Genomic DNA, 25293 nt, shown 5'->3' on the forward strand with positions numbered 1-25293 from the left:
CTATAAACTGCACTGCCAAAATACTGGAAAAGACTATACGCATTGCTAAATTGTTAGTACAACTTTGTGCACTTACAGTTCAATACATCAAGTTTTCAAAAGCTAACTGTTACAAGTTTCTCTTCATTCAGTTCTATGTCCTGTGTAGCACTACACTCATAGGAAAAGAAAAACATTTTAATGTGTGCTATTTTAGCTGTATTTTAGCATTTAATTGAAACACATTTTTCTTTGGATCCAGATATAAGCTGCACAAGCTTGATAAAATTCTTCCAGCACGCTACATCTTTTACATCTTTCACATCTTTCTAAGGTGGCATCTTTCTAAGGAATACTTGGACTTTTTGTTACTTTCATCTCTCAAGTATTCCAAAGGAGAAGCCTTAAGGTTCCAGCATGACCAAATATGGGGGTTATAAATTGTATTCTTACAAAACAGAATAAGTAATTTAATGGAATGTAATTGAATAAAGTGAAATTGAATCATAGGCATGTTTATATAACCCTTTAATATGTCCCTAGAGATTGATTGATCTATAGAGATGAGAAGTGTTGGCTTGTTATTCAACTTCACATCCAGTACAGAGATGCAGGGCCAAAATCATGCATATTTTAGTATCTTTGTCTATTTTCGTTCAAATAAACATTTTATTGTGTAGCATCCACTTTTTCCAATTGCTGTAAACAGTACTGTTGCATTTTGATGTACACACGCAGACTACGCTCTGATTCACTTCTGTACCTACACTCTCTGTGCTTGCAAGTAGCATGGACTCAGCCTCACCAGATTGAACACAACCTGACACCTCTGCAGCTCTGCAAAGGCATCTTAGAAGATGCCTAGCATGCCCCACAGTGTATAGCCGACATTCCTCAGCACTGAGATATGACACCCTTGGCATCCTCATTTGTTGGCTAGTTGCTCTGTCACCAGGCCAGATGCTCAGAATGGAGCAGCATGAGGTGCAAAAGGAATCAAGGAGCTTGTGAACAAGAAGTACATATTCATAATTTTGCAGCTGGAAAATTTCCCATTAACCTAGCAACAGAGCTGGCCCCGGCCAGCATCCACCACATCACCGAGCAGAACTGTTTCAAATTTAAGAAGCCAAAGACAGTATACTTGTGCAGTTGGGTTAGAACCAACTGTCAGGACAGGTTATGTCATGAAGGTGTGTAGGAGCCCTACACAGTGAGGTGGCTATGCTCTGTAGCCAGGTGATGTGTGGTCCCTTTGATGGGGGCATCACTCTAATCTCCCTTGCTCCTGCCCCATCTCCTGACCCCAGTGCTGATGTCATACTGAGTACAGTGAGGGTGGTTAGGATGCTGGAGAAGTGTCCGCCTGCCAGGTCACATCAGAAGAACCTACAGCCCAGCCCGTACAACTGTCCTGCAGGTGTCGAAGGACCTGTCTGAAATTGTTCATACACAAGCTTCTGGGAAGGAACCAAGCTTTAAAGTGTACACTGCTGCAGGAGCTTACTCTGCTGTAGTGAGTGGGAACTCACACCTGGGAACAAGAAAAATGACAGTTGCCTTAGCTCTACATAAGTCACAAATGTCCACCGATTTAGTGAAAGCCATATTATCAGGACCAAGCAGCCCCACATAGATGGCTCATTCTTCTATCATCTTGTTCTCCTCCATAGCACTTTTGTCTCCTCCAAAGACACTCTATAGTAAACACACACAGCATGTCCTTGTATGTCTCAGTCTACTCCATTGCAATAAACATATCCAGTATGTCATTATATGTCTGATACCTGCTCTGTTTTCTACAGGGACACCTGAAGCCAAATGAAAGTCTTAATCCACTCACAAATCAGACCAGCCTGCAGAGAGGCATAGTGGAGAAACACCGACAGTGTAAGACTTCTTATGCAATGATGATAGGCCAGATCCTTAGTTCATTATGCTTGTTATTTTCTTCTTCTCCCACACTTTAACCAGCTGGCCCCAAAATTGCAAAAATCATTAGGACTGACCAGGGACTGTGCAATTTTTTCTAGGCTCCCACACACTTAGAGTTTGTCTGTACTAGTAGTTTAAATATGCTTGGGACCATTCTTTGGCCCTGAAGACAACTGGTATGGAACAGCCTATATCCACACTGTTTTATACTACAAAATAATATGGCTACATCCAAAATGGCCTGTGAAGAATTGTCTCTTGCTTGTGTTAAATCCCAAGCTGCCTGGGAATTTTTTGGGAGGGAGCCATGGAAAACTCCAAGCCATTCCAGGACCTTTCTAACATTTTAATAGTACGGGCAATCATGTTCTGTTCCCTGACAAGGTTCCCTGGCATTAACTAAGGGTTAGCTAATTTAATGTGACATCACTGGTGCCTGGTGTAAGAGGTCCAGAGCCCAATAAACTTGCAAATAAGTGCATGTCTCCTAGGCATCCATTTGCAAACTTATCATGTTAGGGTGTAGGTAGCTAATTAGGGTCCAGTTATTGCGTTTCTTTAGATCTTAATGAATCTAATGCGGTTACTGTTTCCGTCTCCACAGATGCTGCTGGTGGGAAGTGTTTCGCTCAGGCTGCTGCAAAGCTGCCTCTACACCCCCAGTGCCAAGTCTTCTAGCACAGCAAGAGCTGATGCACACTCCCATTCAGACAACTAGGGCTTTCTGCCTGAAATGTGCAACATGTCAGCAATGAAAAATTAGGGAATAGGCATTGCCAACCCCTGCTTCTGTGACAAATTAGGAGCAAAAAGGAGAGAAAAAGCCAGCTTCTTTGGGACACCATTAGTCCCAGTGTCAGTCCTACTTGACACCCTTGCTGAGCCTCTAGGCACAACATACAGACACTGCACTTCAAGTTGCCTCCATGAAAAAGTAAAGATAGCGAAGCTGGGCACCTCTCAAGGTAAAAATGCCCAGCATCCCAGCAGAACTTACTCCAACCACAAACTCATCGTATTGGCAATGAAGGCATAGTTGGCAGCATTTCCTGGAGCTGAGGAGAGAAGATGAGGGGCTTCTTCATGTCCCTTTGTCTACATATCCTCATATTTATGTCTGGGAACTCTTTTTGACATGATTTGTGTGTTATTTGCTATTACATGTTGTGTTTGTCTATATACTGTGCATCTTATCTGCATGCTCTTGTTTTCCTGTCTTGTTTTGCTTTTCTAAATTCGTTTTTGGTCTTTGACCTAGTTTTCCCTTTTCCTGTTTGAATAAACATGTTTGAACTGTTAAAGGTCTGTTGATCTCTCTTGTTTTTCAAAGTAATTCTAGGGCTCCTAAGGCTTCATCTCCTTGCATGACCAGCTGCTGCAAGGCAGCAGAGCCAGCTCCCGTGGAGTTCAGGGTCCAAAACTAGAAGACAGCACAAAGAGCAGAGGGAGGAACTCCAAAAGGATGAGAAAGGCTTTCAGAAATGGAGAAAGAAATGTAGTCACAGATAGACACTGTGTTTGTGAACTGCAAACCTTGCTTTAACATTTAGAGGTATCCTGTTCAGTTATGCCAGACCCCAAGATCTGAAGGTCACAACCACAACCTCTAGCCAGACTAGAGGGAGAATGACCCTCTTTCTGTTCAAGGGAGGAAAAAGTTATGATTCCTCCCTGGTGTAATGTGTTAGTGGGAGAAGAAGGAATTTAACCACCAATCTTGGTTTGCCTAGTTTTCATGGGGGCATAGATGGCCATGGGGGAAGATTCCTAATTGTAGGTCTTAGCTTTCTTGCTGGCAAATCCAGAGTAACCATAGAGGACAGGGCCTCATCTTTCCAATGTGCTTCATGGTCCCAGGGTGTGCATGAGACAGACAGGTTGGGATTAGTAATCATATTAGCAAATTCTGCAATGAAAACACCCCACCAAAATATAATGTGGGTGCAATTGGTTGGTTTGTGTCAGGATCCACTGTTTGCATGCCACGAGCCTTGGGAACCTGAGGTCATATTCACTGCTACTAAAGCAGTATAGATACAGGTTTAAAACAGTATAAGTACAGATTTACAATCCTAGAAACAAGGAAGAGGAAATGAAAGAATGGCAAGTGGTCCTTTAATCCAGAGTTTCTTAATCTGTAGGACATGAGGAAAAATGTCTTTACTGAAAGAGTGGTTAAACATTGGAGCAGGCTGCCCAGGGAAGTGGTTGAGTCACCATCCCTGGAAGTATTTAAAAGACGCGTAGATGTGGCGCTTAGGGACATGGTTTAGTGGGCATGGTGGTGTTGGGTTAACGGTTGGACTTGATGATGTTAGAGGTCTTTTCCAACTTTTATGATTCTATGATTCTATGACTGCTTTACCAAGGCACTAACAAAAACATGTGAACCATTCTCACCGTAGAGCTATGTTCTGTAATGAGTCTTAAAGAGACGCTAATCAAGTCTAAATAAGACCAATTCAGTTGAGAAGTGTTGCTGCAGTCCTCTGCCTCTTATGGCAGGATCAACACTGACAGGTGCTTGTCTACTTACTGTGACACTGAATCATATCAAAATTGATGTAGAATCATAGAAATGGATGTTTAGACTGATGTGTTGCTGGTAGAGGGGATCTCCTTCAGGTAACTGGGAGGCTGACCACACTCTGCTGATGCTACGGGTACCTCTCCTCAGAGTGACTAGACTCTGTGCTTCCAGAAGACTCAAATCTGCATACAGCTGCTTGACACAAAACACCTGGCTCCTTGACCTTCACTCAATTCTTATAGTTTAAAATATTCTCATCTCTGACAAATGAGAACTGAGATGTACATGTAGCCTTAGAACTTCAGAAACACAAGTATACTTGTAGTATAATTTTGTAGTATAATTTTATTGGTCAGGTTCGTAGTAGGTTTTCTTAGCAAATGCCAGTATGGAAAAACCAAATTTAGACAATGGTCTAAAGAATAGAGTCAATAGTGTAGTCAAAGTTTAACACAGCTAAATTACGTTTTCCTATTTGTTTTCATTTGGTCAGTGTTCTATCTACTCCTTATCACTAAATCTGGTATAAAGGGTTGAGTTTAGCCACTTTCTGATTTACCAGTAGGAAGAATGATAGGCATTTTTTAATTTATCTTCATGCCACTGAAGTACAACAGTTGTAAAATGGTCTTACAAGGGTCAGTCTCAGCTATGAGGAGTCTGATCAGACAGAAAGTGCACAGCCCATTTCCCTCACCCTGCTTAAGTGGGTTAGACCACCAAAACTGCTTATATACACCAAAGCTACCAAAGGTATTGTAGAACACGTCAGGCTTTATAGTGGAATGGAGAGTGGAATTGGTTACTCCAATAAAAACAGAAACAATTAGCTGATTGTTAAACACTTGAAAATGTCCTAGAGGATATGATACAAGACATATGTCTGTCTTTTGGTAACGTTTAGAGAATTAAAATGTAATGACTGGCTCAAAGTGATAGAACTAGCAAATGCAGTGGAAAGGTATTGAAGGATGTACAGATTTGCATTCAGAGGCAGTCAAACTGACCCAATGTAGTTTTTTGAAAATGCAGTTTTTTGAAAACCTCTAAACATTATAGACTGTTCCTCCTATGAAGAAATTAATTTACCAGTTCATGATTGTGAAATCTCCCACTGTCATAGATACCTCCATCTTGGATCCTTAGCTAGAAAATGAAAAGATGAGTATTGAATAAGCATTTAGGGTGAAAAACAGAGGCTTACTACCTTGAGAAGGAGGATGACACAAAGAAGAACAAGATTATCGTTAAACCTATTTCAGTTTCCTGGCATCATCCAATTTTGAATGGCCTAACAGAGAGTGAATCTTCAAAGACGACAAAGGAAATTACTAGAGCAAACTTGGAAAAATGATGACTCAACTGACAAGATGAACAACCCCTCAAACTGTGATGGGCATGAGCACAGCCCAGTGACAAAGAAAATAAAAATTCATGGATTAATCTATCCTTTCATGTAGGGAGAATAAGAAAGTAAAGCAAAACAAAAAAATGACTACCATGCCAGAAAGCTAGATCAGAAGACCTTCTCAAAGCAAATACTAACTTCTCCATACTCACTGAGCAAAACGACTTCCAGCTCTAGCCTGAAGCAAACTAGATTGTTGTCTTTTAAAGTCTGCTTAGGTGATGACATAATCATAAAATGATACCAGATCATACCCACATGTAGAGTGAAAGTTTAGTTCATTTTTTGCCATTTGCTGATGGTCATCTGGAGAAATCATGGCCAAAACCATAGCTTCACTAGGACTGAGCATATCTAGCTGAGTGTATCTACAGAGTTTCTGAAGAGACACTTCCCAGAAGGAGCTCTGGTTTTCAAGAGGTTACATCAGAGTTATAAATTAAAAAGACATAGTTAAATATTTGCTGTGGGAACAGTAGGATTATCAAAAATATGTGCTGTCCAAAAAAACAAAGCTACAAGGGATGGACTAAGACTCTCCTTTTCCATAGTTTGGTTTAGTAAGCAGGAGTTTTATTTTTTTAGTCTACTTACAGTGCTACAAAATGAAGGCATGTGTTCCCTCCTGTATCATAAAACAAGCTTGATAAATAATTTGTTCTTTTACAGGAGCCACTGTGACATGTGAACCCTGACAAATACATAGAAATCTAGATACTTCTGAGGAAACGGGAATTATCTTATCTGCACGACAGGTGTGATGATGCCATTGTTCTACCAGTTTATATGAAGTTGAAAATCAAATCAAATAAAAAAAAACTGATTGAAGAAGTGGTTTAAGAATAACTAATCACTCAGTATTCATCAGAAAAATTATACATAATTTCAAACTTGTTATCTGTTTTTTCTGTTGCAGTTTCTTTTTGCACACCAACCATTTGCAGTAACGTTTCTATAATGGAACCATGATGTTAACCAAGCACCTTATTTTCTGAAATCTCCCTTGTGATAAAGAGATATTATTTTACAGACTGCCAAGATAAAACCTACTTTAAAAAAATGCTTTTAAAACTTTAGACATATCTATACAAGCCTATGAGGTTTTCTTCACAGAGCTTTCTCTAAAACTTAACATAGACCATACATGACCAAAAACATACGATGTTGCAATTAAAACTGTGGTCTTTTCATAATCCTGTGCAATGTTCAACACTAACAATTCACAAATCTTGTGATCCAGACTTCTCAGAGGCTTTGCTGTAGAAGCGTATCCTCTGCAACACAGGCACCAGGCATGATGAAATCAGGGATAATGGTGGGTCTTAGCTCTGATTTTTTACACATACATTTCATTCTTTCAGTCAGTGAAAACAAAATACTGACTGTCTATTTAATAACACAGTGCCACTACCATGGTTGATAATGGAATGAAAATTGTTACCTGCAGATTGTCAGCTCAAGAGGAGCGATGGATTTGTTGCTGTTGATTAAAAGTTACCATTTACAATGATGATAATGGTTATGATCAAGTGATTACTTGTTGACATATAAAATGAGTCACTGTCACCAGTTCTTTCCATGTGAAATAGATGTTTGTGTGGTACTATAGATAAAATTCACCTGTGCAACTGATATTAACTGGATCCATTTTGACAGCCTAAGCAAATTACTAAAGAAATTAGAAGATTCTATCCTTTCACATCTAGTCCTAATAGCTCAAGGGAAAAAACAAAACAAAACAAACAAAAAAACCTACATAAGACAGGAAATTTGCACTGCCAGCATCCATGTTACACTTACTCTGACTACGAAAAGAAAGCCATCTGACACTTTCATGTGGAAATAGAAATACACTTTTCAAGCACTTGCCTTTCTTTGGTACCTGCAATTATCTACAAGTCCCATTAAATGCTTAAAGATCTCATTATCATCCACAAATGAGCCATATAGAGCCTTGACCTACCCTGTGCTTGCGGAAGTGAAGCTCTATTCAGGACAGAAGAAACGTGATCAAATCCTACATTATCTATCTCCATCTCTGACAAATTCTGTAAATCCTCAATAAATAAAAAGTGTCAAGCTGTAACAAATGATTGAGGCTTCATCTCTGCATCATTATTGGTTATGTTTTGCTTCTGGTTTTGTATCCAGCTTTGCTTCTGTTTTTGCAATGCTCCAATTGCTTGTATGACCAAAGGAAAGTGGGAGCAAAAAAAGCTGGGAGAAGTGCTGGATAAATTTCACATATCTTTGTCAGCACAAATGCAGAGAATAGAGTATTTGAACTCAGCAAGAGAATCTAGAAATACCTAGAACTGGGTTATACAACCCTGAAAATGTCACCTCCACTTGGTTCATCTCACTTCTCTTCAGCCAGACTCTCCAGCAGCTTAGCTCCTCCATATCAGCCAAGAGAGAAGAGCTTATAATTGGCTATAAGTGTTCATATTCACTCCTTCACCTTGGAGAAAATGAACAGCTGTCAGCAGTTTAAGGTGGTTATCAATTCCCTGGGTAGAGGAAAATCCTGCAGCCTCTAATCATAGGCTGTCCTCACTTGTTAATGTGACAGCTGCTGCTAACCTGAGAGGGAGAACTGCTGCCACATGATATTTGACCAACCCACTGTAAGCCCTTTCAGGGCCGCCAGAAAGGTACTGGCCTGCAGTTTGAGAAATAATTGTCAAAAAGAACTGCTTGTCATTACACCTACAGTTTTCTTATAAGCCACCTTTGGGAAAAGGTAGTTCTGCATGTCTGAAAGAGCTTTGGTATTGGAGCTGGGACACACACACAGAGGTTAAAGTTAGGCAAGCTGCCAGAACAAAGTAGTTTTGCTCAGCATTGGCTTCAGCTCTCACACATCTGCTCTATAACTCACCAGCTCGGTACTGTTGACCTTTAGAAGGACCAGTGCCTGGACAGAAATCAAGACGACTATTTCTAAATACTTCTGATGACCTGGGTACAGGTACTTTTTGGTTTATCAACAGACCTCTATCTCTGTAGTCTCATCTGGGAGACCCAAGAACATCAAACACCTGATGTTAAAGATTTTTTTTATGAATATTCTGAGAGTGCTGTTTTCTAATTAGCTTATTAAAGAAAGTATTCACAAATAAGAGCAGTTCAAATTCAATTGTTTAAATCTTTAAACATGTTCTTTTATGCACAATTTGCAATAGGCAGAATTTCAGGCAAATGTACACAAGATGGTTGTACATCAATCACAACAGCACATGGAGTAGGGTTAGCTAATCAGAAATAAATTAAAAGCCAACAAGTGAGAACGAATCCTATGCTCAGAAACTCAACTTTATGCACATAATTACTGTAATTTTGTCTGTATATCACAGATACAGTTTTAGATTTTTTGATTTGTCTGAAAGTGTAGTACTTATAATAAAGACATAAAATATCATCTGAACCAAACAGCATTTCTGAGTATGAAAGCAGTAATTCAGATACAGTTCATTGACCTCATTCATTTTAATTGTAATCCAGTCCAAAATTATATCCTTTTTTATTACACTATAATGACTTCCTTACTTTGCCAGAAGTACAAAAAATGAGCAAAAGTTAGATCAGAAAATCTTACTGCAGAACTTCACAATTTTCTTACAAAATATGATTGCAAAATATTGTTCTAATAGTAATTTGTATCAAAGTGTTATTCTATGGTTTTGAAATTTATAGGAACTTTGATAGCTCTGAAATGGATAGTCTTTGGTAATTTTTAAAGTACTGTTTCCTTTCCCTTGATTCATTTATTTAGGGTTTCTCTATTGAATTGTTAAAACTCAAGCACTTAGTCTATGTCAAACATTTCATTTGTATCATAGTTAAGTAAGCTTAGAAATTATGAGCTAATCGTATAATTCCGTCCTGCCACCCCTCACCGGAGGCAGAAGGATGCCTGCAAATGCTCAAGCTCAAAAACAGGAGATTGAACTGTTGCAGGTGTTTGCCTGAGGAGCAGGGCTCACAAGGACCACCAGGGTGGCCCTGGCAGCATCTCAGAAGCACAAGAGGGTCTGTGAAGCAGCTGTGTTCCCACCGGGTGAAATCCTCTCCCTGTGGTTTCCCTGATGTACTATTCCAGGTACTAAATGAAATCTGGCTCACCCTGTTCTCTGCACTGGCAGCAGGTTCAGCTTGGAAAGGAGCATCTCTTGGCTGCCTTATGGCTCCAGATTCCATCTTCTGCAAATTTGCAGCATCTTGCCAATGGATCATTAGAGTAATTTTTGTCATTTCGGGCTTGTAGGAGGAAAAAGGCACAATCTTAACACCTACCTAAAAAAATCTCACTTTTTTTTCCAGAAGTGAAGATCTGAAAACAAGTATTCAAACCTTAAGAAATCTGTAATGAAGCTTGGAAATGCATCATTAGCACTGGCCTTTTATATACACACATATTTGAGCTACGTGGAAATCTTACACATAGATATTGGCCTGTTCAGCTGTTTTTTCCATGGATCTGCAGTGCTGCAAGGCAAGCAAGCAGAATTAGGCCATGTCTACACTGTTCCCATGACCACAGTAAGGAGGCCCCAGGCTGCAGTGCCTTGTTTGTGTTTGCAGTTCCCTTAGTTTGCCACAGGTATGTTCCTGCTTTATCGAGGATGAAGTTCTCAAGGACGTGACTACAATCATGCAAGCTCTTATATCTCCTTTGAAAGACATCTCTTACTCTTGCACAGACTACACGACCTGTAGGACCACTGCCTGCTGCCATCTTACAGCATCTGCAGTGTACTCAATGCAAGACAACAAGCTACAGCTTGTGAGGTTGACAAAGGACAAGAGGCAGCAAAAAGCTCCAGGTATCTCCAGATTCAAAGACAGCAAAACCCATCACCCTGGATTGTTGCTGGAGGCCATTTGCCTACTGGATCTCCTAGACTGCACTCTTCAAAAGTTGTGCCAGCACCAGCTGAATCTCTGCTGTTTTCTGATGCACTAAAAGCATGGCAGATGCCACCATCAAACTTGGTTTTGCCAAGCCTTAATAATTCTGGGCATGCATCATGAGCCCCTCCTGGTGATTTACATTCATGTGTTGCTAATTTCTGGATGCAAAAGATTACTTTCATGGGTCTATCTCAGAAACTGCTTAGTGCTGGAGATGCATCATACCTCTTTCTGGTTTCCTTTTCCCAGTCTAGAAATGTATGGGCATTTCTCCTTGGAAGCTGTTTCTGCCAGACTCCTATAGATCCATGGCACAGCAATCTGGTGTTAGTAAATCTGTTGTGGCTGTGGAAGTAATGAAAGTCTGCAGGCCACCACCATCTGCTCCTTTCCTGTCTGGTGAAAGTCTACACCATCCTGGACATCTTTGCTGTGTTCAGGGGGGATGGCACACTCAGCTGTGCTAGGGAGGATGTGAGGATGATATTTTTCCCTAGCCAGTGTTCCCTGGACAAGGCCAGCACTTAATACAATCACGTGGGCTGCCAGTCCATCATATTCTACAATCATTGAGATCCCACAGGCAATTCATATACATAAGAGTGAGCCGTGTGCACATCTACTGCAGGTTTCAGAATTACTGCACTTCCTTCTCAAAAAGAAAGAACACACTCATCCCAATGAAATTGATACCTGTGATGTGTAGGTGCTCACCCACAAGGTGCAGATAGTCCTATCCTCTTCTGCCAGCTGTTGTCCTCTTGCAACTCTTGTCCTCATGACTCCAGTGTCCATGGGGAGTTCAGCTACATAACTAAATCTGAATGGCAACTGAGGTACTAGGGAGCCTGATATGCCCTTTCTATGAAATGTCCTTTCTATGAAAATGCTGTCACATTCACTGCAATTTAACAAGTCTGTGCAATTAGGATAGGGAGCTCTTTTCTAGCCTAAGTGGCTGCAGAAGTAGAAATATTTAGCTCGTTCTTTTGCAAATCCTTACCACATACACAGGTTCATCCTACCTCATTGTGCACCCTTATCTGGGAGCAGTTTCTAGTTCATCTCTAACTCAGTTGGCCCTTCTTGTCAGCAGTCTTCAAAAATGTTTCCAATTCAGAAACCCTAGGCACTTTAAGTGGGGAAAGTCCAGCTGGTGGGTTATTCAGATTTTGTGTGGGAGTGCCTTCAGAGTTTTCCCCTCCAGTGGGTGCTTTCAGTCGACCCTCAGGAGCATTTCACAGACTGTGCGACATGGAAAATTAGGCCTTGTCCTCTAAAGTGCTGCAAGGAATAGGGTTGTGTAAATAGAAGCAGATGTCTTCCCAGTGGTGTAGACCTCCTCCTGTTGTGAAGCTCAGTGCTGATAATGCTGTGATTCAAATCACATCAGGCAGAAGTCCTTCAGAGCAGTGGTTGAGAAGCTGTTGCTGTGCCAGGGCCCATCTCATTGTGCCGGGGCACAGCCCGCAGGGCTGTACCAACTTACATGGAGACTCTCTGACATGCAGGGAAGGAGTCCCTTTCTTTCCCATTTCTAATACTCAGCTCAGCACTTAATATGTCCACTTTTGGCACACATTTGCTTTGCAACTTGCACATCTTGCAAGACAAAGAGAAACGTAAAGCGCCCAGTACAACAAATTGCTTTCTTAAGGTTTTATTTTCAAATATTTCCCAGGCTTCCATCTGTTGATCTGCATTACCTCCAATCATCTTGATCCTCCATCTGGTGGTCAGACTTTGTGCTCAAATGTTCTTTACACTCTCCAACTACTGCGTGGAGAAGAATTGTAATTCCACACAGATTTTCACTTGAATTTTCGAATCATTTTTTCCCAATTTTTTGCATAGGCACTAAACCATAGCTCTGGGGAATCTTTCAGGTTTGCTAGTAAAGCTTTCAAATTTGAAGATCACCAAAAGATTTCATAAGATTTTAATCTGAACCCAAAAACAAAAATCAAGGAGGAATTTGTTGTTTTAAAATGAGCATTACGTACTCTATTCTCTTTCTTTTTCTTGCTTTCAGGTCTGCATACATAAAAAAGAAGGTGTACTTGTTGTAGTACAATCTGTTTAATTCCTTGAACAAATCTTCAGCTGTAACAGGCGACAATAACATTTTTTCAAGTTTTTTAATACAGTTTGACAGGTAAGACTGTGAAAGCAGTAGTTCATTATTTTATATTTATGAACCAAACTGAGATTCTATAATATCCTGTCTTGACGTGATCTATTTTTGTACTCTTATTTCCTGCCCCTGTTATCTGACTGCTGCTGGAAATTTTACCCATAGGTCCTGATGTGTTGCCTTTGAATATAATCATGTATTGTTGCCTGTTGTCTCAGTCTGATTTATTTTGGGTGATAAATGGACATCTTGAGGCAGTCATCAGACTTTAATTTGACTGAACAGATCGTATCTGAAAATCACAATTTTCCTAGAGCGCTGCTGAAGAGCAGACAGTAATTTCACATTTAGCCATACATTGTTTGCTGTTTATTGGTTCTCTGCAATATGCACTACAATGCTTTTTGTAGTACTTAACGGCACTACTCACATATATTACTATCAATGCTTCATAAGCTACCAGCAACAGGAAAAAAATATATTTACCCACAGAGCATGTGATACTGGGGAAAACATAGAAATGCAACACTATTACCTGTACACATCAAACAATATACTAAGTTGCTTTACATACTGTTAAAACTAAAAAGTCCTTTATGGGTGCTTTTTTTTACCATTTTTTTTTCTCAAAGCCTCTGGAGAGCCTCAAATTTATACTTTCCCTTACAAGGCTTTTTAACATAGCTGCATATATGTCTTGTTCTGCTGTTACACTGATGTATTGGTGTCAAGGGATCCACTTCTGATTTATAAGGCTGAAAAGGTTCTATCTCTTCCCTCTCCTCATTGCTGTCTTTGCTTCCCCTTGCCTTTCTTTCAGCTCATAGAGCCCATACCGATTGGGCTGGAGCCCTTCCTCTTGTGTTTCATAGATTCATTGAGTTTAAGGACTAGTAAATAAACTCATCCAACCTCCTGTACATCCAAGGCCACAGGATATTGGCCTCAGCTGAGCCAAATAACTTGCTTCTGGCTGAAAAATATCTTTCAGGAAGCACTTAGTATCGCTTTGAAGGCAGTGAAACAGGAAGACTGCCACTTCCCTTGCCAACCTGCCTGTATTTTCCATACTGTCAGTTTTCCATCTTGTAGACGATGTCATCCGAAATGATATCTTTCCTTACTTTTGGCTACTGTTAATTGTTAAGCACATGTAGAGTTCTAGTAAAGGTGATATACAAGAAAGGAGCTGCATCCCAGAAACCTTTCTTATTGCAACGATCCCATCAACTACAGCAGCAGCTGATCTTAATGGAACTTACTTTAAGAAAGCAAAGTTTTCTGGCTGAGTTCTGATACAACAGTATAAGCATGGTCAGTTTTCATGAAAAACTTTCGAAGGACCATAATCCCTTTGCTATTTTCAAAGAAACACCACCAGAGTGCTCTTCCCTCCACTGCAGGTAAACCAAGTACCACTGCAGGCTTTACACTCTGGGGAACATGGGGCTGCACCATCCACTCCTCTGCTGGGATGTGTAGGACTCCACGGGGACAGGAAGGAGCCCAGGTTGTACATTTTTCCTCTAACTCCAATGCTCAGCACAGCAAGGCATCTTTTATGCCATTTGATTACTCTCAGAAAGGATATGTGTGAACTGAGACAACGCTTCTGTGTGCAATATGCACTACAATGCTTTTTGTAGTACTTAACGGCACTACTCACATATATTACTATCAATGCTTCATAAGCTACCAGCAACAGGAAAAAAATATATTTACCCACAGAGCATGTGATACTGGGGAAAACATAGAAATGCAACACTATTACCTGTACACATCAAACAATATACTAAGTTGCTTTACATACTGTTAAAACTAAAAAGTCCTTTATGGGTGCTTTTTTTTACCATTTTTTTTCTCAAAGCCTCTGGAGAGCCTCAAATTTGAGAAGCTTTATACTTTCCCTTACAAGGCTTTTTAACATAGCTGCATATATGTCTTGTTCTGCTGTTACACTGATGTATTGGTGTCAAGGGATCCACTTCTGATTTATAAGGCTGAAAAGGTTCTATCTCTTCCCTCTCCTCATTGCTGTCTTTGCTTCCCCTTGCCTTTCTTTCAGCTCATAGAGCCCATACCGATTGGGCTGGAGCCCTTCCTCTTGTGTTTCATAGATTCATTGAGTTTAAGGACTAGTAAATAAACTCATCCAACCTCCTGTACATCCAAGGCCACAGGATATTGGCCTCAGCTGAGCCAAATAACTTGCTTCTGGCTGAAAAATATCTTTCAGGAAGCACTTAGTATCGCTTTGAAGGCAGTGAAACAGGAAGACTGCCACTTCCCTTGCCAACCTGCCTGTATTTTCCATACTGTCAGTTTTCCATCTTGTAGACGATGTCATCCGAAATTATATCTTTCCTTACTTTTGGCTACTGTTAATTGTTAAGCACATGTAGAGTTCTAGTAAAGGTGATATACAAGAAAGGAGCTGCATCCCAGAAACCTTTCTTATTGCAACGATCCCATCAACTACAGCAGCAGCTGATCTTAATGGAACTTACTTTAAGAAAGCAAAGTTTTCTGGCTGAGTTCTGATACAACAGTATAAGCATGGTCAGTTTTCATGAAAAACTTTCGAAGGACCATAATCCCTTTGCTATTTTCAAAGAAACACCACCAGAGTGCTCTTCCCTCCACTGCAGGTAAACCAAGTACCACTGCAGGCTTTACACTCTGGGGAACATGGGGCTGCACCATCCACTCCTCTGCTGGGATGTGTAGGACTCCACGGGGACAGGAAGGAGCCCAGGTTGTACATTTTTCCTCTAACTCCAATGCTCAGCACAGCAAGGCATCTTTTATGCCATTTGATTACTCTCAGAAAGGATATGTGTGAACTGAGACAACGCTTCTGTGTGGCAATCCCTCTGTACTGCTGAAACTCCAAGTTAGCCTCTATATGGGAAGCTTAAAACTTGTACTGTCCTTACAAAGGTTTTGAGCCCTAAAAACTAGATCCTTTGAAGTTTGATGCTTTGTACCTACCTGGTACAGTTTCTGGTACTGTGAGTTAAAAAGCAAGACTTTGTTGTAGTCCTCAAAAGTCAAAATCCCTTGCTAGGTCCACCCTATAGTAGCTGATGCTTCACATAGTCAGTCTTCTGTTCAACTACTTATGCACCCTTTTGCTAGTAAACATATTTATTTTTGTTACAGATGCAGGGGAAAATGCTAGCATTTTCTAGCACATTCAAGGGAAAATATGTTTTTACAGCTTTTTTTTTTTTTTTTTTTTTTTTTTGAGCTATTCTGTGTGCACCTCATTCTGAAGAAAGTCCTGGAACACAGTGTCACCTGTCAAAATCCATGAACTTCTAGATCCGCTAAATTCATTTAAAACTGTATAAAGAATGAAAAAAACAATTGTATGACCTGCTGCCACAAGGGGATAGATCTTCAGAGAAAAACATTTGTGGCCATGCCCTGCTTTGAAATAATCATGGGGTGCTGTTGGGAAGTAATTTTCACTACTCATGCTTACAAGTCAGGAAAGCAAGGTAAAAAGCATGGCAATGATAACAAGTAAGTACGGTATCCATGCTGAGCCTCTTTAGGGAAGTAACTTTCAAAGATATGCGTGGAACAAAATACCAGTTGAAAGCATGTTAAAGTATTTTGTGGAAGTCTTGTAATAGCATACATCTTTTGTGTCATTTGGCCTGTAGTTCATATTTGCTCAGACTCTCACTGCAATCCCTTCTGCAGTTGCTTTATGTTATATGGGGTGGCTGAAAAGCACATGATGTAATTATGAGAAAATCTGTTTGGAAAGTGGACTGGCTATCCATCTAACTGGATATGTCAAAAGGTCCTTCTGCTCACATATTACATCACATTCATATAAAGCTGCCTCATGTATCGCAGGCCAAATCATACGTTTTAAATTGCTTATAGCTTCTTGTGGAAAACACTTTTATTTTATTTGGAGCAAAACCTCAAACGCTGGTTCTGTTGTATCACGGACTGCTGCTGTCAGTCACTGGCATTAATTCAGTGGGAGAGAGACTGAACTGGTGAGAAAGTTCCAGAATATCACTCCATCTTCCAAAAATGTGTTCAAAACAACATCATGTACTTTTCAGCTGTAACCTCTCCTGTCTCTCTTCCCAGCATCAAGCGAGGGAGATACAGAGGATTGCTGGAAGAACCAGAGCAAACATGCACTAGAGCGCCTGATAGCACAGCATGCCAAGTTACATACTGCACTGGTAAAAGTCCACTGATATTCTGAGAAATAGGAAACAACACTAACTTCACCCTGAAAATCTCTGTTCTTTGGAGGCAAACAAAGTTTGACTGCCTGCCTGGCCTTCTGTGAATAATCTATACTTAGTACTCTAAGGAAAACTTGGCTTGACTTAAACACAGTCTCTAGTGAATATCAAATTAATAATGAGTGCACCTTCCGTAAGCTATTGTAAATTCTTGTATAATTCACTTGCCGTGAATTCCCCCACCCCATAGACTGAGCATCAGCCAGGCAGCTGGGCTCAGACCTGCCTCAAGCCTGGCTTTGCAAGGTGGACAGGTAGGTCTTCCAGTGCTGTGAGACACACTCAGGACTAGAGGCCTGTCTTGCCAGGAGTGTCAGCCCAGAGTACAAGGCTAGCTCAGTGCCTAATTGAATACTCATCCATACCAGCAAAGCCTTCCAGTTCAAACTGAGCTGTACTCGAGGTGATGCTTATGCTATCGGGCTGGGGGACAGTTTGCAACTCCTATGCTGCTGATGCTCATGTGGAGTGGAAGAGCTCATCTGGTCCCTCTGCTAATACTGACACTTCCTGCACTCCAGAGCAGTTCTGCCCGTCTCTCTCTCTCTGCTCTCTCAATTCCCGTGGGATAAACCCTGTGGGTATTGTTCAAGTGTGGTAATTTAAGCTGACCAGGGCAGCGAAGTCAAGCCCTAAAAGAAGATAATCCCATTTCTGCTGAACTACATTTAGGAGGAGCACAGCAACAGGAATAAACTGATTCATCCTACTTTATATTTCCAGCCAAGGTATTCAGCTGCCTTGATATGTAATAGCTCAAAAGTAAATTTCCTTCACTGAAGTGTAATGCTGGAGTTGTCTTCAAAGATCTGTGCAAACCTCAGCATTCTGAATTTCCTTTTTCGCTCCTTTATATGCGCTGCCAAAATATTTGTTAAACAGCTGCAACCTTTACCCTAGTTTCACTGAGTACTAAAATAGTCTGTTGTGCTGCAGACGTGTTTCTCTGCTTTTAATTTGCTGTTCACGTATCCTATAGCATGTAGTAACCAACAGCCTTTTGTGGGGCAAAGGTAACCTGTGGAATACAGCAAAAACAGCATGAGGAAAGTGTTGAAAGTTTAATCCTACGTACAAGCAACATCCTCTGACATTTAGGCAAACCTGAGTTCAGATTTCTGAACTGAATACTCATGATCATGAGTCACATCTAAAGCATTTTCTATCCAATCTCTTTTTTATTCCCTATAAACTCTCCATACTCTGATTTAATATATAAGCAAGGAATTTTAATCTAAAATGCTTCAGGACCTCAACACAGGTATGAGAAAATTAATGATTCTGTTTTTGCCTTCTGTAATGCAGCTTGGAACAATTTAAAGCCTCCTGAAAATAGGCAAAACAAGCTAGAATAGTTCTCTTAGTATGCATTAATAATAATAAACAGGCCAAATGCTAATTCAACTAAAATCACACTGATCAGGCAAACTGAAAAAAAGACTTCAGGGCATAGTCCTGTAACTATAATTTGCAATATGCAGGACCTTTTGTCTAAGGCTTTTATAAATATTAAAACCCAGAATGTAATAATTCATTGTAGACTTGACTAAAAGGAGTATTTACCCTCAAACAGACAGTCAAGATTGCAGTCACAATTTCAGAATTCAGGACTATTCCCTTATTCAACTGCCATGTCCCAAAAGACTGGTAAGAAACGGAGCCATTGCAGACTGGACAAGGTTGCCCAAAGGTAACAAGAACAGGCTGCATCAGGCCACAGAATAAATGATCTGCACCATCCTGATTAGCCTGCAGATGGGAAGGCACTGAGCATCAATGTATTGCAAATTCCTAATTACATTGTGCCTCATGCAAGGCTCTTTGTCTTGGTGGCTGAAAGCCATATTTTAGGCTTTTTTCTCTATTTTAGGCTTTTTAATCTATTTTTCATAGAAAAAAAAGATGGGATATGTCTCAAAAACATATTGTTTTAAGGATGTGTATGTTCTGGGATTCCTAGCAACATGAAGAATCCCAAACCTCTGTGGATTTTAATGGCTTAACCAAGTCTGTTGATATTGGATTTAAACTTGAGAAAGAACACATCTCTGCTGCTAGAAACACTGGGAAAGTTCTGTCCTTAATTTACTTTCTGTTGTACAGAAACTCTCCCATTTCCATTATCCCTACGTGCATGTGTAAGTCTTTTAAAAATACAATATTATAAAAACAATTTTTTCTCTTCATGTACTCTCTCTGTATTTATGTATTCTTACACATACATTCCACCTTAAAACTAAATGCTGAAAAGTCACACATACATCTGTGCAATTAAATTATTCATAAATAAAAGTAACATTTTAAAACTTCACCATAAGACTGAAATCAGCAAGTTGCCAGAGGAAAGCAAAATACTCTGCAGAAAGTGAAACCCTCCCCCCGCTTCTTCCCCAGCCTTATGCCCAGATGTCAAAGAAAAGAAAGATGGATTCCAGGCAAGCTTCCATCAGGAATGTTTTTCTTAGGTATAGACATGCCAATCTTCTACATTCGTAAAATATACATGTTTTGAGGGAAAAAAAATCCGCTCTTTGACTGATAGAAGAATATAATTTGCAAAGGTTCGAATGGTTATGTTTAACCATTGAGTTGGACTGCTTCTGCAGACAGGAGGTATGTTCTGATATCTGTTATATGTCTATCAATACAGAGTTATTTTTGGACTTGTCCAAGAACAGAAGTACACGCTATGCAATTAAGTGTTATCTCAAATTTCTTCAACTTCATTAAGGAACTTTAGAATTGTACTGCAAACCATTAGTCCTATTTTCATTATCGTGTCATGTATTCAAAATATTAATGTATTCATAGAAGTAAAGGAAATACTGTAAAGGTTCTGAAAGAAATAAGTGTATACGTGTGCATCTCACAGTTCTGCCTAGCGCGTTATGTGATTTTTATTTTGTTCAGTTGGTGGGGATGGGTATTCTTTGGCAGACTAATGTGTTCAGTGTTTTAACATGGGCACAAGCGTAAAAGCTAGAAAATTCATTGTTGGGAGCAAAACTCCTGACTCTACCACTCAGCAGTGTTTCTTGTTCTTAAAATTATCTTGTATCAGTCCATAGTTTTATGAAGCATATATGCTATAAAGGATGAACTAAGATTAGAGTAGGTATTAAACGTAAATTTGTGTACTTTTGTAATTTTCTAATTTACCTTTAATATTAAGGAAGGGTGAACTCTATCTAATTTCAATAACATGTGAAAGCTAGTGAATTCTTACCCTACTTTGAGGAAACCGGGGTCAATTAGAAATACAGTGAAAAAAGCAGAAAAGAGGAAAGAGAAAATGTCAGGTGAAAGATAAACACGTTTGAACTAATTTCTACTTTTACCTATGTGAGCACATCTACATGGGGAAATCAGTGTGCTAGGTAGGATATGTCATGTTCCAGTTCCTCCCTATTATACATTAAGACTGAGATAATTTGCCCCATACTGAATGTCAAGTAAGCTACATCACACAAAAGTACTTTTAGGGCTAACATATGGGAATGACATTTTGGAGAAGTAAGGGGGTGTGTGAAATTAGAGCACATTATCTTCCCTGCACTGAAACTCCCACACATCCTGCTCCTGGTGGCCCTGTCCCCCATGAGCCCACTCATGCATTGACTCACCAACGAGTGGCACCTCATATACAAGATCCAGAGCTGTAAAAAGCCCTTACTTCTTCTTAGGAGCCAAGGCCAGTAGCCTTACCTCTGTGCAAGGCTCTGCAACTAACAGGCCCCTCTAGGCACTAGGTTGTCTCCGTGTGCAGCCTCGTGCTGTGTCTCTTCCATGTCACATTGTAGCTGGGCTCTTGCCACATCACCCAAGGCACATGGTGGCCTGACTCCCATGGTGTTACCCAATGCACAGAGATTCATAATTGGGTCAGGAAAATAGGGAGAGGTCTTTTAATTAGTCAACCTGCCACTCCTCCGTACCCAATGTTCAGTGCATGCCTCCTACATAGGCATTTCTCATGCAGCAGCTTGTGCCCTGCCACGTCTGTGTCCTGGCTTGACTCACAGTCACCTCCCTACACAGGCTGTCCTTTAGTACTAAAAACAGACAGCACTAGAGAGGTGTGAGTTTGCTCTGACTGCTTTCTGAGCTGGCCCACAGACTAGCAGGCTTAATAACCGTGTCCTGCTAACGTGATGCATCACACATAGCTCACGAACTCCTGGTCTGAGGCCAGGGCAGAGTGAGTACAGAGTACATGTGTGCGTATGTCATGTAGACATAGCTAAAAGCACCCACAGGGAAAGGTGGTGGGGAGTCTCTAGCAAGATTTAAGTTAACACTTTAGCTTTCTGTTCAGTAACTTGTATAGATAGGTAACTCATTACATAAGTTTAACTACTGAATAGGCACACCGACTTTGCTAAAATTGGGAAAAGAGTATGGCCCATATCACAGTCTTCATATGTAAAGCACTCTCCTGAGAGTGTTCTGCTCTTTCAAAATACATGCTTGCTGCAAAGACAAAGGGAATAAACCTTTTTTTTCTCTATTGAGCAATGACAGGAAAAGAAGCAGGGGCTTACACTGCAGCAAGAGATTACTCTCTAATGGTGAAATCGTTCAGTAATGGAGTAGACTGCCCAGGGAGCTGTAGTGTCTCCTTCACTGCTTGTTTGGGTTTTTTTTAACAGGACATAACACAGCTCTCTGTCAGGGATGATTTATATATAGCTTATCCTGCTTTGGAGCAGGGGATAGGCTAACTGACCTTCTCGGACCCCTTCCAGACCTGTTTCTGTGATTCCCCATGCTAAGACGCTCCTGTAGATGTGAAGTATGCTTTCACATACTGTATTTCCTTTGTATTCCAGGGGCACAACCCTTAACTCTTATAATTTATCTTTTTCCTGAAACCAATTCCGTTTCATTAAGTGTAATGACAGTTTAATGCACATTTCTTCATCCTATATATACAGTATTCTCATTCATCTGTAACTCTGCAGTACTGGAACATAGTTACCCTTAGCTTTCCTTTTAATCTGCAGTTCAAAGCTCTGCCAGAGTCCAGGGTCAAAATCTGCCCAAATCTGTCAAAACAGTAAAGGTGAAGGATAGAGCTGATCATCTAACAGAGATGATTGTTCACATGTTGTTAGTTGAAGTTGGAAATGAAAGCCAAGCTGAAACGTAAGAAAAAGCTGTGGCACAGCCAAATGGGAAAAAAGCAATCCACGAGGTGTTTTCTGCCATGATTTGACGATGCACTGCCACGTGATGGAGTGCAGCAGCTTTGGCAATGGGGAAAGACGGCCCTGTTTTTCTCATCCACAGCTGTGTAGGACTGAACCTGGTGATTCAGCAGATCATCTTAAATCGTTTGTCCCGACTGCACAGTGAGATAGGCAAAGGCAGACTATTTCAAGCTAGTAATTTCTAATGTTCCCAAAGATATCTTGAAAGCAAATATAAATTCTGTATGAATACATAGTGCTATAGGCAACACCTCCAGCTCGTTACATATCTCTGAGTCTTACCACCTTCAAAGATGGTCAGAGTTTTTTTAATGGTAATTATCAGTTTCTGTTGACTGTTTAATAATCCTGTCTCAGCTTTTCTCTGTTGTTCACAACTTAGCTTGTGTTAGACATTTAATACACTCTTTTTTATGTTATGCAGTTCACTCTCAGAACATCTCATGCAATCAAAACCAGTAAGTATCAGATTTTGCATGCTATTCAGGTGCTGTTTTGTAAACAGGATATCCTAGCAGATTCCTCTGTGCTATTGAAATAGTTCTACTGTGTTGACAAATTAATGGACGACACCATAACAGAGTGTTTTCTGCACAAAATCTCGTCACTGCCATGCACATAAACTATCTTTGTATACTTTCTATTAAGAGACATAACCAAGTAAGCTATCCTTCACCATAAGCCAGTACCAACTGTTTTCTTGTAAAGCATGCAGATGATCTGTGAGCTATTTGTAGAAGCACAATGCTAGGAATATTATGTTAAGTGTAACTGTGACCCATTAGCACTATTTATGAAACATCTCGTGTAGATCTCCATAATATTTATGTTAAAATTAAAATAGGTGTATGTGCATGTGCATATGTATGCTTAGAATTTAGGAAAGTCTTTTATCATCATATTCTTCTTGAAAATACAGGAAAGGGGGCAGAGTGGCACTGATTGGTGTGTAATGACTCATAGCACTAGCTGAGTTATTAACTTCAGTCCATACCGAAATACTATTGGTTTACCTTTTTCCCCATGATCTCATCTGATTGGAATGAGACCTTTTCATTATGGACCAAACATTTTCTGGTCCTTGGAATACAGGGGAGCTGCTGAGGTTGGGAACAACCTTCCCCTATTACCTTTCTCCCACTGGAGACCAAAGAAAATTAGAGCCAGGGCTTGTTTGTTAGTGCTTGTTCTTGCTCCTTCTGCTGCCTAAATTTGTGTCAGGTCCTTAGTTCCTGTTCCTAACGGCACATAACACTTGATGTCAAGTGGGAGAAAAGAGAGATCCTATTTCATATGCATGACCTGTTAAAGAGGGCATGTCATTTAAGGTTAGCTGGCATCTGCAAGTAGAGCTATAGCGAGATCACAGGCTGCATTTGTGCTTGAAATAGAACAGGGTCTGTTTCCTGGGAAGGGGCATGGCATGTTTTATAACCTAGTATCTTCTTCCCAGAGCAGGTTGCCTCATTTACACTGACCTGTGGATAGAAACCCTCGTCTGCGCCAGCCCAAACTCCACACCCAGGAGCTGTGTGGGAGAGACAGGTTGCCCTGGACTGGCACCATGCCAGGAAGCATGCTAACAATTAAATTAAGTTTTTTATTTAATTCAACAACATGCTATAATTATGTGGCAATTCTTGAGCTAATTTCCTTGCCCCGTGTCATTAACTTGGGTAGCTGTAGACTCGGTTTCTGCATAAGACACAAGTGCTAGAAGGGACACAAAATTTTGGATTGACAGCATGTAAAGAAGGGGCTATATCCCTCAAACATAGTAACAGCAGCAGCCCTGCTGCTACCATTTTTCCTCATGGGAAGTGCTCCCTCTGCATCCATATCAACACCGTGGTAGGATGTACACCTAAGGGACAGAACCAAGCCTGACAGGGTTTAAAGGTGTACAGGAATTTCAAACCGACAGCATAAAAAAGCACCACAAACTTTTTCAATCTGCAAGATCTGGTGTGAGCTATATCTCTCCATTTACTTGTCCTTGTGCAAACGCAAAGGAAGACACAGGCATGCTCCAAGGACCCAACAATTTACAACCAGGCAATTTACTTAAAAGTTGCTGTGAATGAGTGTCTGATCTTCAGGCAGGTACCTCAGTTCATTTTCTCAACCGGACGCTGTCCAAAGTGTATGGTACCTGAATTTCAACTAATACTTTCTGCTTTCTTTTATGGTATTTTAACAGAATGAAACATTGCTGAGTATTTTTATTACTATAAGGGCTCTTGGATAATAAACCAATTAATAAAGATTTGCAATTGATTTACTAGTTTTAAATAGGAAATCTATATGTTTCATTGCATACGAATGGCTTCATATTATCTACTTTGTATATCTACTTAACAGGTAAAGGTTTTGATCCCCTAATACACCAACGTGGGGAATCTGAGGCTGTGGGTCTTATAAAAGGCAAGTTGCTACCCTCCAAAGTACCAAGCCACACATATTTTAAAATTTAATGCCACATAAAGGCTTTCCCGCATGGCACAGTTCTTCCCTTTCTTGTCCCCACTATGCCCCACCCAGAATTTTACCAAACGCTGCCCATCTCCCTTTCAGGCAGAGCTGGTGTAGCAGTGAGCCTCTGTGGTGGCAGGGCCATCACCACCAGATGCATGCCAGTAAAGAGTTTGCCAGCCCTGGGGGTGTTCTTCACCGCCATCATCAATCACTGTAAGGTCACTCTAATACTTCAGTTTGCTCCCTCTATTCGTACTGCTTAGTATAATTATAAACAACAACAACAACAGCAATAATAATAATCTGTGCAATCTGCATTGTACTGCTGGTTCTGATCTTATGCTCTTTTCTCATGAGAAAGTGCAGCTGAAATTTGCCAAGAGTTTGCATTTGTTATTATTTACATACTGCCAGTAATGTTAAGATTT

At 40.4% G+C, this 25293-nt stretch overlaps 1 protein-coding gene across 1 annotated transcript in view; it reads right to left on the reverse strand.

Moving 5' to 3' along the window:
• Positions 1-25067, reverse strand: part of LOC103923188 (chromosome unknown open reading frame, human C8orf22) — a 33557-nt gene extending 8490 nt beyond the window's left edge. The window contains exons 1-2 of the mRNA XM_009331468.1: positions 24940-25067; positions 24193-24254 (exon numbers count right to left, since the gene is read on the reverse strand). Of these exons, the coding sequence (XP_009329743.1) occupies positions 24193-24254; positions 24940-25067 (190 nt within the window). The remainder of the gene's footprint in view (positions 1-24192; positions 24255-24939) is intronic.
• Between the last annotated feature and the right edge of the window lie 226 nt (positions 25068-25293).

Source organism: Pygoscelis adeliae, unplaced genomic scaffold (genome assembly GCF_000699105.1).
Source record: "Pygoscelis adeliae isolate BGI_AS28 unplaced genomic scaffold, ASM69910v1 Scaffold108, whole genome shotgun sequence".
Taxonomy (NCBI): domain Eukaryota; kingdom Metazoa; phylum Chordata; class Aves; order Sphenisciformes; family Spheniscidae; genus Pygoscelis; species Pygoscelis adeliae.